This window comes from Momordica charantia, assembly GCF_013281855.1.
Source record: "Momordica charantia cultivar OHB3-1 chromosome 8 unlocalized genomic scaffold, Mcharantia_2.0 BLBB01000008.1, whole genome shotgun sequence".
In the NCBI taxonomy this organism is placed as follows: Eukaryota; Viridiplantae; Streptophyta; class Magnoliopsida; order Cucurbitales; family Cucurbitaceae; genus Momordica; species Momordica charantia.
The window spans coordinates 1,870,137-1,885,616 of NW_028275166.1; the positions used below are offsets into that span (position 1 = coordinate 1,870,137).

The window sequence follows — 15,480 nt, forward strand, 5'->3', positions numbered from 1 at the left end:
TCAATTACCGTTGAGCTATCCTCGCTTTGACTATTAGATATATAGATTGACAAACTAAAGTGATACCAAATATATTTATAATTACAAAGATTAAATTGTTATATGATAAAATTTGACACTTAATTTTAATAAAATTTGTTACAATAGAAATTAAATTGTTAGAGAGACTAAATCATTATAAATTAAAGTTTAGGAACTAAATTATTATTTATAAAAATATTTTTTAACCGAATTTTAACGATAAAAAAAAACAGAACAAAACATGATCGCAGGCTCGGTATAGATACCCTGACGTCTCTAAACAATGCCAGCCGATCATTTGGGCTGCAAAACCTGCAGGTTCTTGTTCTTTTTTTTTTTTTTTTTTTTTTTTCTTTTTCCATTCTCTAGATTTATTCTTATTCTTTATAGGGGTAAATTTAAATCATTCTCTTTTGTATCCTTTTTAGGGGTAAATTAGAAAAACTGCTCAACAGTTTTGAAACCGTCCAAATAGCTGGATTTGATTCGATTTTTATACCATCTTCAGATCAGTTAATCAAAATAGTTAAACATCCACTTTTACTTTAGATACCACAAGGGGAAAAAAAAGGCTCGGTCAATTTTTGAGTTTTTTAGACTTTGTTCTGGTTCATTTTGTTCTATTTTAATTTCTGTATTTTCAAATTTTACTCATTTTGGTCTATGAAAAGTCCACCACACTTCACGCATAAAATTTATTGAAATGTAGTTCTAAATTTGTGTTAAAAAATTTAATGTATTACTTTAAATTTTAATTTACATGTTCATGTTTTTATTTTGTTTTAATCTCTACACCGGTAAATTTTATGCTTTAGTCTACGAAATTAGGGACTAGAAAAATAAATTTTAAACATTGTTGTTGAGCTTCCTAGGATTAAAGGACTCATGTTTAATACTACTTTATCATATTTAGTAATATTAAGTTAATAAGAAAAATGTCCAACCAATTGTCTATTATTGTAGCTAAAGAAAGTATGACAACAGAAACCAAATAAAATCATTTCATAAGACTTAAAAAAAGAATGTAAAGTATAACTAAATAAAAAGAAAAAAAAAATAATTTTCCTAAAACCAAATGCAAATATCTTACTATCCTCCAAAAAAAGGGAAAAAAAAAATTGGCTTTTAGACAAGTTGTGTGTGTGTGCTGCTTTTTTTTTTTTTTTTTTGTGTGTGAAAATAGACAAGTTGTTGAAACTGTAGCATGGATTGGTCATAGAAATTGTACCCAAGCTGGAGGCCAATATACGATTCCATGGAAATCGAGAGATCCAGTAGTATGTTGCCAAGTGGATTTCATGGTTAAAAAATGACACTCTGGGAAAGTATTTTGTTCTTTTTTCTTAATTATTTTTAGGCTAAATTACAAAAATATATACCGGAAACTTTGCCCTTTGTTAATTGCCATCTTGTTTTAGATGTTGCCTTATTTTTAATTTAAAGGGTAGAGGATTCCAACCTTAACTTGTAGGGGATTATAACATTCAACTTGTAGATGTATGCTTATATTTATTTTAGCCCATCGATCAAATTAAATATTGCGATTGCTGGTCTGCAGTTCTAACTTGGATGACACATTAGCAAACTATTCAATGTAATTTTAGCTGACGATTTGCAAATAGAACATTGTACTAATGTGGTGTTCGACTACATACACTTTGAAGCTTAAGTTAGTATTTAGTTCGAGTTGGTCTCAACCCGAACTTATATTAATGTCAGATATTGCATACCTTTAGAAATATGAGAATTTGCTTATAGTGGCGCCTGTTGTAACTGTCATTCAATGGATTTTCTATTATCGAAAAAAGATTTATTGTTAGCGAAATTGACGTTTCGTCGGTTGTCGGTATATTTCCTACTAGTCAGTATCTTCCCAAATTGGAGAGTCAAGCTGAATGTCTACTCCTAAATATATTGGCCTTTCCTCCTTGGCTTCGATGTGTCCAAGCTGAAGCTTTAATACACATGGCACGATGAGAGAGGACCATGTGATTACGCTTGATTTCACCCGTGATATATCTTATTGTTTTAATTAGTTAAAATCCCTTTTATTTAACCGTGGATTTTAAAATATTTATTGACACAATTTAAAGATTAAAATAAATTAATGGATAAACTAAAATATTATATTTATAGTTTAAAGTTTAAAAACAAAAATAAATTAGAAATTTGCAAATTAAAAATAAAGTCTATAGCTTTACTGAAAAAAATATGCGAGGCCATTTTGATCGCTCTTTTGTTTTTTGTTTTTTGGTAAGAGCTTGTGGAGCATAACTCACAAGCGACTATGGAAAAGTTGAAAATATTTACAAATAATGACGTGCTCCACCTAATTTTTTTCTCAATGGCTCAAAACAACTTTTGAAAAAAAAAAAAAACCTCTATATATAAATAAAGAAAATAAAACGGGGAAAGTAATGGTACACTAAATATATATTTTTTTTAATGAAAAAAACCAGCTATATTAATAAAAATAAAATTTAGATGAATAATGGGCCATGTCATATATACCAATAATAAAATCTAATGGTAAATTCAAACATAATTTAGCGGATAAAGACACATATTTCAATAAAAAAAAATGATGGTTTAATCTCTGTCCTACCATTGTTGAACTAGACAAATCTAAGTAAATTCGAAAATATTGATGATTATAAATAATTTATTACTAATTCATCTGTTAAAATAATGTTTAGTTATATGTAATAATGTTTAAAAAGTTTTAAATAATTAATTAATTTTTGAAATTGTAAATAGGAATACATGTTTATAAAATTTATATTTGAATTTATGAAGTGTAAACTTTCCTCCAAAAGTTATAAATTAAACTTTCCTTCAATGCTGTTAAATTGAACTTTCCTTCAAAAGTTGGTTGGGAAAAGGTTGAATTAAAAAATACACATTTAATTATTTTAAAAAGAAAAAATAAAAATGATAGAGGACTAAAATTTGGAGATGGCAACTATATAACAGTAAGATACCAATTTTACAAGAGGTTAAATGTGTTGATTTGTTGTGTTATTTGTGAAGATGATTTTTTATTTATTTTTTAGTTATATATATATATATATAAGGTAAATTTAAAGTTAAAAAGATGAAAAAAAATACAGAATAAACACCCTTGAAATAAATTTTAAACTTCACAAATCAGACCTAGGTTACTATATGAATAACAATGAGCTTATATTTTTTATTTTATTAGTTGATTATATTAGTATTTATGGCTAAATAAAAAATAGAAATAAATATGTGAATTTCTTGAATGGGTAAAAGACAATTTAGAGATGATTTTTACTATTTCTTTTTTTTAGTTCAATAATAATAGAGGTGGGATCAAACCATCACTTTTAAGATGGATAATAAATGTCTTATCCATTTGAATTATGCTTGAATTTATAATCGTGAAATCAAATTAAAACTATGTCAAAGCCATTGAGATCAAATTTATGATTTATCTTTAATTTATTTTTAATGAGAATACCCAAAATGAGAATAAAGTACATATGATTTATTGTCTTCAAGAGCACATCATATTCAAATAAAAAATTTTAAATTCGACAAAAATAGACATTTTCAATTTTCAATCATATATTAATATTGAAAATTAATTTGGTATGTTTCAAAATATATAAAAATAAAAGTAAAATACAGAAATCAGAAGGTAATAAGGTTGGGATAGAATCTATTTCTCTCTTCGACTTCAAAACCATGCTCTTTTGTCTTCTCTGTTTAAAAAATACTAAAATTTAATTTACACCTTAAATTTTTGGTTGGTCAAAGTATCTTTCATATTTTTTAAAAGCATCAAGCTAATGGTAAATCTAATTCCATAATTAAATTGAAGTATTTTCTAAATAGTGAGGGTAGAATGTATAATTTTTGAAATATAGGGACGAAATCGACTCTTTACTGAAATCTCATGAACCAAAAAATGTATTTTAAATAGGGTTGGAACGGTAATTTTGCGACCTTCAAGTTCAACATTTTTAAGAATGGGGAAAAATCTCAAAAGCAATTAAAATTAAGGAGCCAGAACAAGAAGTATCGGGTCCGTACGAAAGGAACACCAATAATTTATCCGGCGGCTGAGCACCGTCCGGCAGCCCAACAGTGGTAGAGGAGGAAAGCCGCCACGTTCCTATAAAAGCCGCCGCTCTCTATTGCTTCTGCTCACTTCACACAGCCATGACTGAACTCGATGTTTCGTCCGCCCCTGAGGCTGCCGGAGCAACGTCCGCGGCCGGCTCCTCTGTCTCCAAGAAGGCAGAGACCAAAGAAATTAAGCTATGGGGCGGTCGCTTCCAGGAGAGCGTCACCGACGCCGTTGAACGCTTCACGGAGTCGATCTCGTACGATAAGGATCTTTACAAGCATGACATCAGTGGCAGTCGCGCTCATGCATCCATGCTCGCTAAGCAGGTCTATTCTGTCACCTCTCATTTTCATTTTGGTGATTTCTGTTCAGCTCTATTCTGTTTTGTTTCCGGAGAGGAATGTTTACTACTCATTTATGGCGTTTGTACTAACCTTATGAGGCTGAATCACAATGATGAGCTGAATTTTAACTCAATTTTGATCTATTATATCCTGGATTTTTCTCGGTTGCTATGCGAATTCATGATTATGGTTCGTGATTTCGGTTGCAGGGATTGATGAGTATCAGTGACAGGGACAGTATTCTAGCAGGTCTCGATGAGATCGAAAGGCGGATTCGAAACGGTGAGTTCGTCTGGAGAGCTGATAGGGAAGATGTTCACATGAACATTGAAGCCGCACTTACTGATTTGATTGGCGAACCTGCCAAGAAACTGCATACTGCTCGGAGCCGCAACGACCAGGTTGCGACTGATTTTCGCTTGTGGTGCCGCGATGCAATTGATTCGATCGCTGAGAGGATTAAAGATCTTCAGGTTGCAATTCTGGAATTGGCAATTAAGAATGCAGGAATTATTGTTCCAGGTTATACGCACATGCAGAGAGCACAACCCGTCCTACTTCAGCATCTTCTCTTATCATTCGTTGAGCAGGTATTTAACTACTATTCAAGGTCATCATCTTAAGTCGTGGCTGAAATCCTAAAATAAATTCTTGCTGTTCTGCTGGTAGTGATAGCTGCATGATTTCCATATTGCCTGAAACTAGAGATGAGAGTAATGGGACTTATTAACTGCATCCTTGACAAAGGAGATTGTGTTTGTCTGTGACTGCTTGGTCTACCTTAAACTTCTTGGAGGCGAAGCATCAGAAATTCTCCCCATACTTTCTCCATGGAAGCTTTGAACATTTCACTTGAATGGACAGTCCTCTTCATAAAACATTCTCCACATATTTTAACTTGATTTTAAAAGACATTCCTTCTTCACAGTCATAAACTCCCTTTAGAGACGGACTAGTGATGGTTGCTTATAGAACTATATAATGTTCTACATCATTTATCATTTGCATAATGGTTTTCCTTTTCCTTAGCTTGAGGAAAAAATCCTAAATTAGGATCAAAGATCTTTCTAGTACATCACTTTTACTAGAACCTACAAAACACTGATTCTGGACAGATGTTGTTACACGTTTTGTAGCTTGATCGGGATGCTGGTCGTTTACTGGACTGCAGAGTTAGGCTGAATTTCTGCCCCTTAGGAGCGTGTGCATTGGCTGGTACTGGCCTCCCAATTGATCGATTCATGACTTCAAGTGCTCTAGGATTCTCATCTCCTTTGAGAAACAGGTTTGTTGTCTAGTATTTTTCATAAAATTCACCGAAGGAATAGGATTTCTCATTGATTGATGTTTAGTCTCTGTATTTATACACTTGAGCATTTACAAACAGAAATTGGTTTATTGATATAACAATCCAACCAATTCTCAATTATAGAGACTCTACAGAAAGCTAGATACAAATAACAAACACTCAAAAAATGACTCGATCTACTGCCTTAACAATTTTTACTTGTCAAGGTTGTTAAAAGTAGTGATCCCGATGGTGAGAATATCTATGTTTTTCCCTCTGCAGGGTGTAATTTCGCACTTTCTCCCCTCCCGTGGTTTTTAGGGGAATCTGGAATAGATGTTAGGTCACTTGCACGTTATATGACTTTAATCTAAACTGTAGCAACATCATCGTGGATTTCCAAATTCCTATTTGTGATTACAAGTTGCTGGAGGAGAATTCTATTACCTCATTTTCAAACTTCATTTACACTCTTACTTCTTCTAAACCTTTGATCACATGGGTTATATAAACTAGCGTCGGTTTTCAAGCATTAAACTTGCTCGAATGGGCTTTTTGTGGCTTGGAGTAGCTTATTTCCTTTTGCGTATCTGTAACTCATCCTTCTGTAATTCCTTGTATTTTTTTCATCTTAGTCTGTTGAATAACTTGTAAATTTTGTTGTCTCGAGTAGTATTGATGCTGTTTCAGACCGGGACTTCGCTATGGAATTTCTTTCTGCCAATTCTATTACAGCCGTTCATCTTTCTCGTCTGGGGGAAGAATGGGTGCTGTGGTCCTCCGAGGAGTTTGGATTTATCACACCTAATGACGCTGTTTCAACTGGAAGTAGCATAATGCCTCAGAAGAAAAATCCGGATCCGATGGAACTTGTTCGTGGAAAGTCTGGTAGAGTCATAGGTGATTTAGTAACCCTTCTAACACTATGCAAAGGGCTTCCACTTGCATACAACCGTGATCTACAGGTTTGAACTTTTTGACAGCTCAAATTCCCTTTTCATGAAACTTCTTTCACCTTCCTTTTGATTGAATAAGCTGTTTGTGTTGAGACAGGAAGATAAGGAACCTGTATTTGATAGTGTTAAGGCAGTTTCAGGGATGCTTGAAGTTTCAGCTGAGTTTGCTCGGAACATCAGTTTCAATCAGGACAGAATAAAGAAGGCCTTACCTGCTGGTCATCTTGATGCGACCACACTTGCGGATTATCTCGTGCATAAGGTTAGTATATTGTTTTACTTTTCCTTGTTAGAAGAGCTTAAATTTCAGAGTATTTTAAAATATTGATTTTGCTTGCAAAAGAGAGACTGATTTCCACTTCCCTAGTCCCTACATCATTTTTTTTTTATAATTATTTCCTCTGCATCTTATTTTTTATTACTCTTTTTTGGGGAGGGGGTGTTCAAAACTATGTAGCTCATGAGCATGGATGTTGGAGACGAGGTGGGGGTTTGAAAATCACAGAAGGCTTTTGACTTGCAAAATTCTAAACACAATTGATAATTGAGAACTTTGAAGAATTTACAGCATAGATTTTTCTCTTAAAAATTTTAGATAAAAGATTGATAGTTGAAGACTCTGAAAAGTTGCAAGCAAACATAAACGACCAAAGAAATTAGAGGCGACTTAATTAAGGATAATAAAACTCAAAATTTTGCTTCTAGAAGTTAGTTTAATGCAATAGTCCAGATCTCCCAGCCCCTCCCTGTATTCCATCAATAAACTGTGTTAATATTTATCTATATAATCTGGACCGGAAAAAAATTGGATTAAATACTATTTTTGGTTTTTATACTTTGACTTTTATTAATTTTAGTTCAAGTATGAAACGGTTGTTTTGGACCCTATACTTTGAAAAAGTGGCTATTTTAGTCCCTCCATTATTTTTTATCTCATTTATTGGATCAAAATTTTAGCTTACTTGCGATTTTTGTTTTAGTACAATATGTGGAGTTTGAACCCATGACCTTTTGGTCGGAGATAGATGCTTTAACTAGTTATGCTCAAATTAGCTTACTAAATTTGTATCAAAGAATTTCTATTGTGTATAAAATTTATGTTAACATTTTAAAAATAGGAACTAAAATGATACTTTCTTAAAAGTACTGGAACCAAAATAGACGTATTAGACGTATTGCAATTATATAGACTAAAATGAACTAAAAAATTAAAATATAAAGACTAAAATGATCCTTTTAAAGTACGAATACCAAGATGAAAATAGCCGGGAAACCAAAAAAAATATGATGAGACATAATGTACATAAATCTTTTCTGCTTTGGTTCTTAGCTTAGCAATTAGCGTGCATTTCCCACGAAGTTCGTGCATGAAGCACGTGTATATTTCACATTGTATCAGTTAACAAAGATTCTTTCAAGGACCTCCAAATGTTGCAATTTGCAGCAGGCTCTCATAAAATAGGGCCTTCAACGTACGACCATGTGCTGCCCCAACGGCCACATGGTCGGCTCTAACAATTCTCGAGGGCTTATTTGGCAGTTGTTCTCAGAACAGTTCTTTTTATATTTGTTCTAGAAACTGTTTTCTAGAACATTTTTTAGTTGATTTGTAAAACCAAAGACTATTTTGTGTTAAAAATAACATTATTTATAAGTTTAGGCAAGAAAACAATCTCCATTATTTTAATAGATATGTCATCCATGAAATGAACAAAAAGAAAACAAAATGAACAACAGTTGTTCAAAACACTTTTTACTGAACTTTTATGGACATTATGATTCTCTGATTTCATTTCCCCTTTTTGATAGGGAATACCTTTCAGAACATCTCATGATATTGTAGGCAAGTCCGTTGCCATGTGCCTTGGAAGGAACTGCCAGCTGAAGGACCTGAGTCTCGATGATCTGCGGACGTTGAGTCCAATCTTCGACGACGATGTTTATGAATTTCTTGGAGTAGAAAATGCAGTCAACAAATTTTCATCGTATGGCTCCACAGGATCAGAATGTGTTGCCAGTCAACTCGAGCATTGGATCGAAAAACTTGGCATTAGTCAGTAGAGAGATTAGGTTGATGAGTCTCGCCATGGAGAAAGGCTTGAGGCAGCGAGTCGAGTAGAATAAAAGCAAGGAGGCATTTTAAGGACAATTGCCGGCAGTATCAAAGACGTCAAAAATACCGGCTTGGTGATGCATCTAGAATAGATTATTTTCCTACCCTTCCTCTACTAAACAGTAGAACTTTTGAATTTCTAATAACCAGTTGTTCTCGTTTCCTGTATCTCGATTTTAATTAAAAACATAAGAATCTAGTAATGGTTCCTTTTTCCTCAAAAGTAACGTTTTTAACATCATTTAGAAATTTTAGAAACAAGTATTTTTGTTCTTGATTCTAATTTTTTTTTTTTCAAAACATCAATAAAAATATCATTTTATCATTTCATGATAAATATCAAAATAAATAAATATGATATACAAATTTTGAATATTTAATCTGAAATTTTAATTTTTATATAATTTTTTTCCTTTAACTTTAAATTATAGAAAATATAAAACAAAAAATTGTTGTCAAAACATGTTTCTAAAAAAAATGATGAGAGGAAACTGGAAACGAAAATCAAGATTGGAGACTAAATTTAACTTTGGAAGAGTTGCTTGTGACTTGTCAGGATTATAATTTCACCTTGGCAGCCACTCCATCTATTAGTTTCTTGCAAATAATAACATAAAAGATGAAGGAGAAGGAGAAGGTTGATGGCATCAATTTTTTTCCAAGGGAGAACCATTTCAAATTGAAATGCACCAGAAACTGTAAAACCCTATTGGATGGAAGAATAGATCATATGGTAAACGAAAATTAACACAAAAACAATACAGATCTCACCAAGTTTAGAGGTCAAAAGCAGAATTTTATTCAAGCAAAATGGCTGCAGCCTTGACCAATTCAGAATGTGTAGATGCCCATACCACACAGACTAGCCTCCCTTCCCTGCGACATTTCAGATTAGAATTCAAATAACAAGTTGAGAGTTGACTAGATACAGCAATTCGTATCAATTACAGAATTTTTTTTTTAAAAAATGAGAAGAATTAAGAGTAAGCAATCAACTCTATGGGTCTGAGAAAGCTCCGATTCAAATGGGATGACGATGAAAATCAGTAGGTGTTCATACTTTAGTGTCAGCGGCAAACTTTGAGATGGAAGATTTTTCTCATTTCCTATTGGTGGTTACTCCAAAACAAGGTCTTCTTATGTGCAGCGATTATGTTGCTGTTTTAGTTTTGTATACTTAACAGAGGAAGGTAGATGGGCGAATCAACAGCACGAAACTGAAAAGCCTATCGCCCCGCCTGTGCTCTTTGGCTACTTACATTATATCTGGTTGGTCTGCAGAGTTCAAAATCTGTTGTTAATAAAGCATGCAAAACAGGACAGAAACAATACATTAAGAAATATATAAAAAAAATGTTGAAATTTTGAAATTTTCAAAATTGAAAGATTATATATATGTATAAATCTTACCCCTTTCTGAAAAGAAAAAATCTAGTTCCTGAAGATGATAAAATGCAAAAACTTACCAATACATTCTTTATGTCAGATAAAGGCTTCATTGGTGGCCCGAATTCATGGATCGTCTCACCAGGTTTCTCATATCTGTTGCTGCACTTTCCAATCGCACAGCCACATGATGCCCCACAGCTGCTTCCAGTTGATCGGCATTTGCACTTCATTGTCTTGCACAGTGATTTCTTACTACAAGAGCAGCATTCTGCCTTTACAGTTCTCTTTGTCACCATTTCAAATCCTTGCCCATGTTCCTCTCCAGCTGTATCAAACTGCTCGAACAGATTGTTACTCCCAACGCTAGCAGAGGTTGTACCGGAATCATCCTGATGCCGTCACGTTTTATGCTTAACGTTCCCAGTTCTATTCACATCACATAAAATGGGTACAAGAAAAAAGGCAAGTCTGCAAGCCCAATGCACTAACCTTTGATACATCCCTATGAGTATGTTTGAACTTCTGGATTCGCATTTGGTTAACCAAACCACTTAATACCACCATTTGTTCCTTTAGTTCGTTCACATCTTGATTGTTCTCCAATATGTTGACATCAGTCTTCTGTGATAAGTACCTTGAGGGACAGGAATGAAATGGTCAAGAAAATTTTGGAGAAGTGAGAAATAGTAGTAGTCCCTCCCACTAGAACTGCCTCAACCTCACAACGTATCAAAACCTTTACCCTGATGTTTCTTGCATCAGCGCTTCTGCTTCCTCCTTTAGTCTTGCAATCTCCTTATCCTTCCTAACCACAGAAAAGTATGAATATGAACAAAAAAATTTCAAGTCATGCGCAGATGTTACACATAGCAGACGTCAGTTCCTATGAAATTAATTAAAAAGCAAATGGCATATTTAATTAATGAGAATGACCGTGCAGAAAGAAGATAAACCAAATGACCAGAAGCTTCAGGCAGGCGTAGCAGCATCAATCACAATTCATGCAACGTTTTAATTGCATACATTGCTTTAATCACTCCAGTGAAATGAGAACGTTAAATGGGTCAAATTTTATTCAGCACAAGAAATTAACTAACAATCATTTTTAATTCTAACAGCTGGAAAGAACAATATTTTTAAACAAAAACATTTAGCACCATTCTCCGGTAATTGTTGTATTTACTCTGTTTGAAGTTTGAACAACATGAGGTGAAATCCAAGAATTTGGTCATGACTCATGAGTCACGGCCAACAATGAGCACTTGTTACAAGCGTGCCTTAAATCTGAATGACTTTAAAATATATAAGAAGCATTACACTTTAGCATGTAGGGAATCCACAAGTAAGAACTGCCTTTCTGCTTCACCATGTAAACCAAAGCTTATAAACGGAAGCCAACTTAGATTTTAATAATAAGTAGTAGGTGACAATCAACAATATCTTTTATTCACTGAAAAATCACTGGATTCAATATCAAGTCACAGATTCAAAACATCTAAAAGTCTCCAAAAAAACAAATCACATACAGTTCAATTAAGAAGTCAATGAGGAATTGCACTAATCACAAAAGCCAATTCTAATAGAAGTAGAATCTTGAGTTGAACAGTAAAGGGAAATGGCATTTTGAAGAAAACAAGCATCAAATACTCACTCTTCGATTTCATGCTCATACTGGGAACATAACTCATGTAACCTTGCTGTGACTTCAAATTCATTCTCAACATACTGCACGAACTTTTTGCAGTTAGAGAAAAAGCACCACAGATGCAATCATAAATTCTTAATCTAATCTCTTCCTTTACATTCACGTGGATAATATATAATGCTTTTGTGTCTAAAACAATCATCCTTTACATCCACGTGGAGTCTGGTCATTCTGCCCAACTAATATAGTAAGGGGACAGAAACTTGTTCCGAAAGAGATACGTCCCTGAGGGGACATCCAACAAAAGTTTTAAAGAGGTACACATTACAAACAATAACTTCTTTAATAGAAAGGGGGCATCAACTTTTGGAAAGAAAATGATAAGTCGATTCATCGAACGATCAAATGTTTGGTAAACTATTATATTAGCCTTTAATATGTCATTATTTTCATTAGCAAAATGATCCTTGAAATTTTGGTTGTCTTATTGTAGCCTTTAAAGTTTTGTATCCACCGGAAATCCTGATATGTTGCAGTAGAAAGCCTAAAGTGTACCGATTTCAATAAAAGTTGTCAACGTTGTGTCCTCTAGCCTAAATGTGCATCATCATGTGTCGTTTTCTTAATTTTAATCTCACATTATGGCAGATAAGAAAAGAAGCATATTTGAGTTCTAAGAATGTAACAGAGGCAACTTCAAGCTAAACCAGGAATCCCTAAAGTAATTCATAACAATACTAAAATTGATGATCAGAGAAGGCCATGGCAAGATAAACATAAAATGAACTCAAGAATTTGAAGACTAAAACAAAGCCTTTAAAAGTTTTCCAAGACAGAACAAACGAAAATGAAATTTAACATGGAAAAAAAAAAGAATTAGAAGGTAAAAACTAATAGTTTGAACCTACATTTTGTTAGAGAAAGACTTTATAGTTAGAACCAAAAAGTAAATACATTTGCAGCTATGCCACCAACAAACATGATCATGCAATACACAACCACAATGATATCACAAGTTAATCCACCCAAATAGCTAACTGATCGAGCCATATATAGACATGCAAACATCAATATCTAATTCCACAAATTACCTGAGTAGAATTAATACCATGTTTAGCACCTGCATATGATAGTTCCAAAAGAAGAAAAACAAGTCAATATGGTTAGGTAGGAAAACAAACTTGATGAGAATGTTGGCCTCTTAACCTGCTTTTCTTTGTGCAGAAATCCTTCGAGATTCCAAAAGGTTTCTTATCCTTTTTGTAACTTCAGAAGCTTCCTCGGTCTTCCGTTGCAAAACCTCAAGAATGAAAATAACAAAACATTTAACATGAAGATGTTTTATAAAGTAGAATAAAAGTTAAGGAACATAATAGATCAACCGAAAAGGAATATGATTTACCATCTTTAGTCTCTGGTTTGAAGTTATGAGATTATTCATTTTATATTCATTCCTTCTATTATCTCTCTTAAGCTGGCAGCACATTGAAAAATATTGTTAGAACGACAAATTAAAATACAAATTTTCAGTCTAGGGGGAACATGATATATGGATATCAATAGCAGAGATTAAATCCACATTACAAATATCAATAGTAAGATATTTGTAATGTATTCTAAAATAATCAATTAAACTGTAAATATTCAATTTAAAGGACAAATATAAACGGATATTCAAAGCACATAATAATAATATCAATGCTACATTATTTACAGCAGCAGTCATGATTATAACTATAAGATGAACAATGATATATTGTGTATTTAACATACCTGTAGAATTTCCTTCTCCAATGAACCTTTGCATAATCTGAACTGAACAGACTCTAGCTTCATCTTACATTGTAGTTGAACCTAAATGAAAATTTTCTGTTGTCAATGGACGGAGACCGGAAAAGGCAACGGAAGGGCTTTAATACACAGTAAAATATCACCTTCTGAGCCTTTAAACTCGTGATCTCGAGATCTGTCTGTTTAGTTGCTCCTTCGCCTTTTTGCCTTCTGATTGAAAGCTGAGATTGAGCATCAAGTTTTTTCTTCAATTCTGTAACCTGAAAGAATTTAACATCGTAACAGTTAATTACATGCTTATCAAGATGAGACCAAAAAAAATCGCGTATCACCTGATCTCCAAGGACATCCAACTTCTGAATATAACCTTCTCTGAGTTTTTTAGCACTATTTGCAGCACTTGATGAAGCAATTTCTAATCTGTCTTTTAGATCCTTAATTTCCTTCTGCCAATTTCCAGATGCAGAAAAATGAGAAAGCCATGTCCATGTGCTTAGTTGAAAAAATAAACTATAGAAATGAAACGAGCAACAAACCACGTCCTCTCTCTTGAAACGAATAAATAATTTCTAAAGTATGCTAACAAATATACTCTTATCCTATCACTCTTTTTTCCATTGCAATTCTGCTTCTCGTGTTCTTATCAATTTCATCCAACTGAGTGAAGCACTACATTCTGTAGATCAAGTAATCAAAATAATCCACACACACACACACACACACAAAAATCGAAAGTTGCAGTACTATAGTTACAGAAACAAAGCAAAATCGAATTTCAGATCCTGAACAGGAACGCTATTCCATATAATCTCACTTTAACATCTGCCAGACATATCAACAGCAATGGTGCTGCACTGTTTCCGCGAGCATTAAAACTAGAGCACCGCTGATTTTTCATAGAAAAGCATTCGCCACGAATCAAAAACGGGAAAAAAGTCAACCGATATTTTTTTTCTCCATAATGCATGAGTCACTGGCTTCCGAGCTGCTTATTTCGTTACCAATATACATCAAACAATGGAACATGGTCCAATTGTTGACTCCGAATTTTCTGAGCGATCCAACGATGTGGATAATAGTACGAAAACGATACCAACCTGAAACGCTTCATTTTGACGCTCGAGCTCTTGAACTCTATTTTCGTAGTCTTTGTTGTCCGTAGCGGATGTAACCGGCGATGACGAGACATCGGCTTCGCCTGTTTGCCTCGACTGACGGCTTGCCTTCCTCATTTTCTGCAGCCGGCGGCAGCTTGTTGAGGCAATGTATCGCTCTGAGATTGAAAATAGCTAAGAAATCGAAACTGAAAGCCCTAATCGGCGCTCACCTCGCAAGCTGCGGACACAGAGTTCTGCTCTGTTGTGTTGTGAATGTGAGGTGAAATATGATCATTTCATTTTACTGATCTTTTTATTGCTCTTGAGAGAGATGGTGCGATTGAATTTTGAGAGGGAGGGAAATTGGCTCAAATTCAATTTTGCCACGTCAGACTTGGTGTTTCATCACACGTGCCACTGCCCGCTGTTGACGGGGAGGTTCACTTCAAGTTCACGCGCGGTTGAATCGTTTAATATGGTCTAATCGCTGTAACGTTGATCAGAGATCAAAAATAAAAAGTTAGGACTTTTTTAAATATATAAAGTTCAATTGTATCGGGTTACCCGTCCTTTTTTTTTTTTTGTGTACTCGAGAAAAAAAATTATCGTGTTAAATAATAAATTTGGTATCTAATTCTTTTGGCGTGACTGTGTTATACCATTGTTTTAAAATTTGATAAAAAACTCAAAATGAGAAAAAAAATAAGATTATATAATTTATATGGTTTTGTTTTATTTCACAG

At 33.7% G+C, this 15,480-nt stretch overlaps 2 protein-coding genes across 2 annotated transcripts; one reads left to right on the plus strand and one right to left on the minus strand.

Moving 5' to 3' along the window:
* Window positions 1-4,031: 4,031 nt before the first annotated feature.
* On the plus strand, window positions 4,032-9,038 carry LOC111004891 (argininosuccinate lyase, chloroplastic). The gene is made up of 6 exons (XM_022276141.2): window positions 4,032-4,440; window positions 4,668-5,048; window positions 5,595-5,743; window positions 6,420-6,711; window positions 6,800-6,964; window positions 8,512-9,038. Exons 1-6 carry the CDS (start codon window positions 4,207-4,209, stop codon window positions 8,761-8,763), a joined length of 1,473 nt encoding a protein of 490 aa, XP_022131833.1. The 5' UTR covers window positions 4,032-4,206; the 3' UTR covers window positions 8,764-9,038.
* A 603-nt stretch (window positions 9,039-9,641) lies between these two features.
* Window positions 9,642-15,111, minus strand: LOC111004566 (chromosome-associated kinesin-like protein). The gene is made up of 13 exons (XM_022275611.2): window positions 14,968-15,111; window positions 14,738-14,875; window positions 13,973-14,086; window positions 13,784-13,900; window positions 13,623-13,703; window positions 13,252-13,323; window positions 13,056-13,149; window positions 12,941-12,969; window positions 11,856-11,929; window positions 10,947-11,009; window positions 10,694-10,838; window positions 10,282-10,593; window positions 9,642-10,090 (listed from the first exon to the last, which is right to left on the minus strand). The coding sequence occupies exons 2-13, from the start codon at window positions 14,870-14,872 to the stop codon at window positions 10,076-10,078; spliced, it is 1,251 nt and encodes a 416-aa protein (XP_022131303.1). The 5' UTR covers window positions 14,873-14,875; window positions 14,968-15,111; the 3' UTR covers window positions 9,642-10,075.
* Window positions 15,112-15,480: the final 369 nt, after the last annotated feature.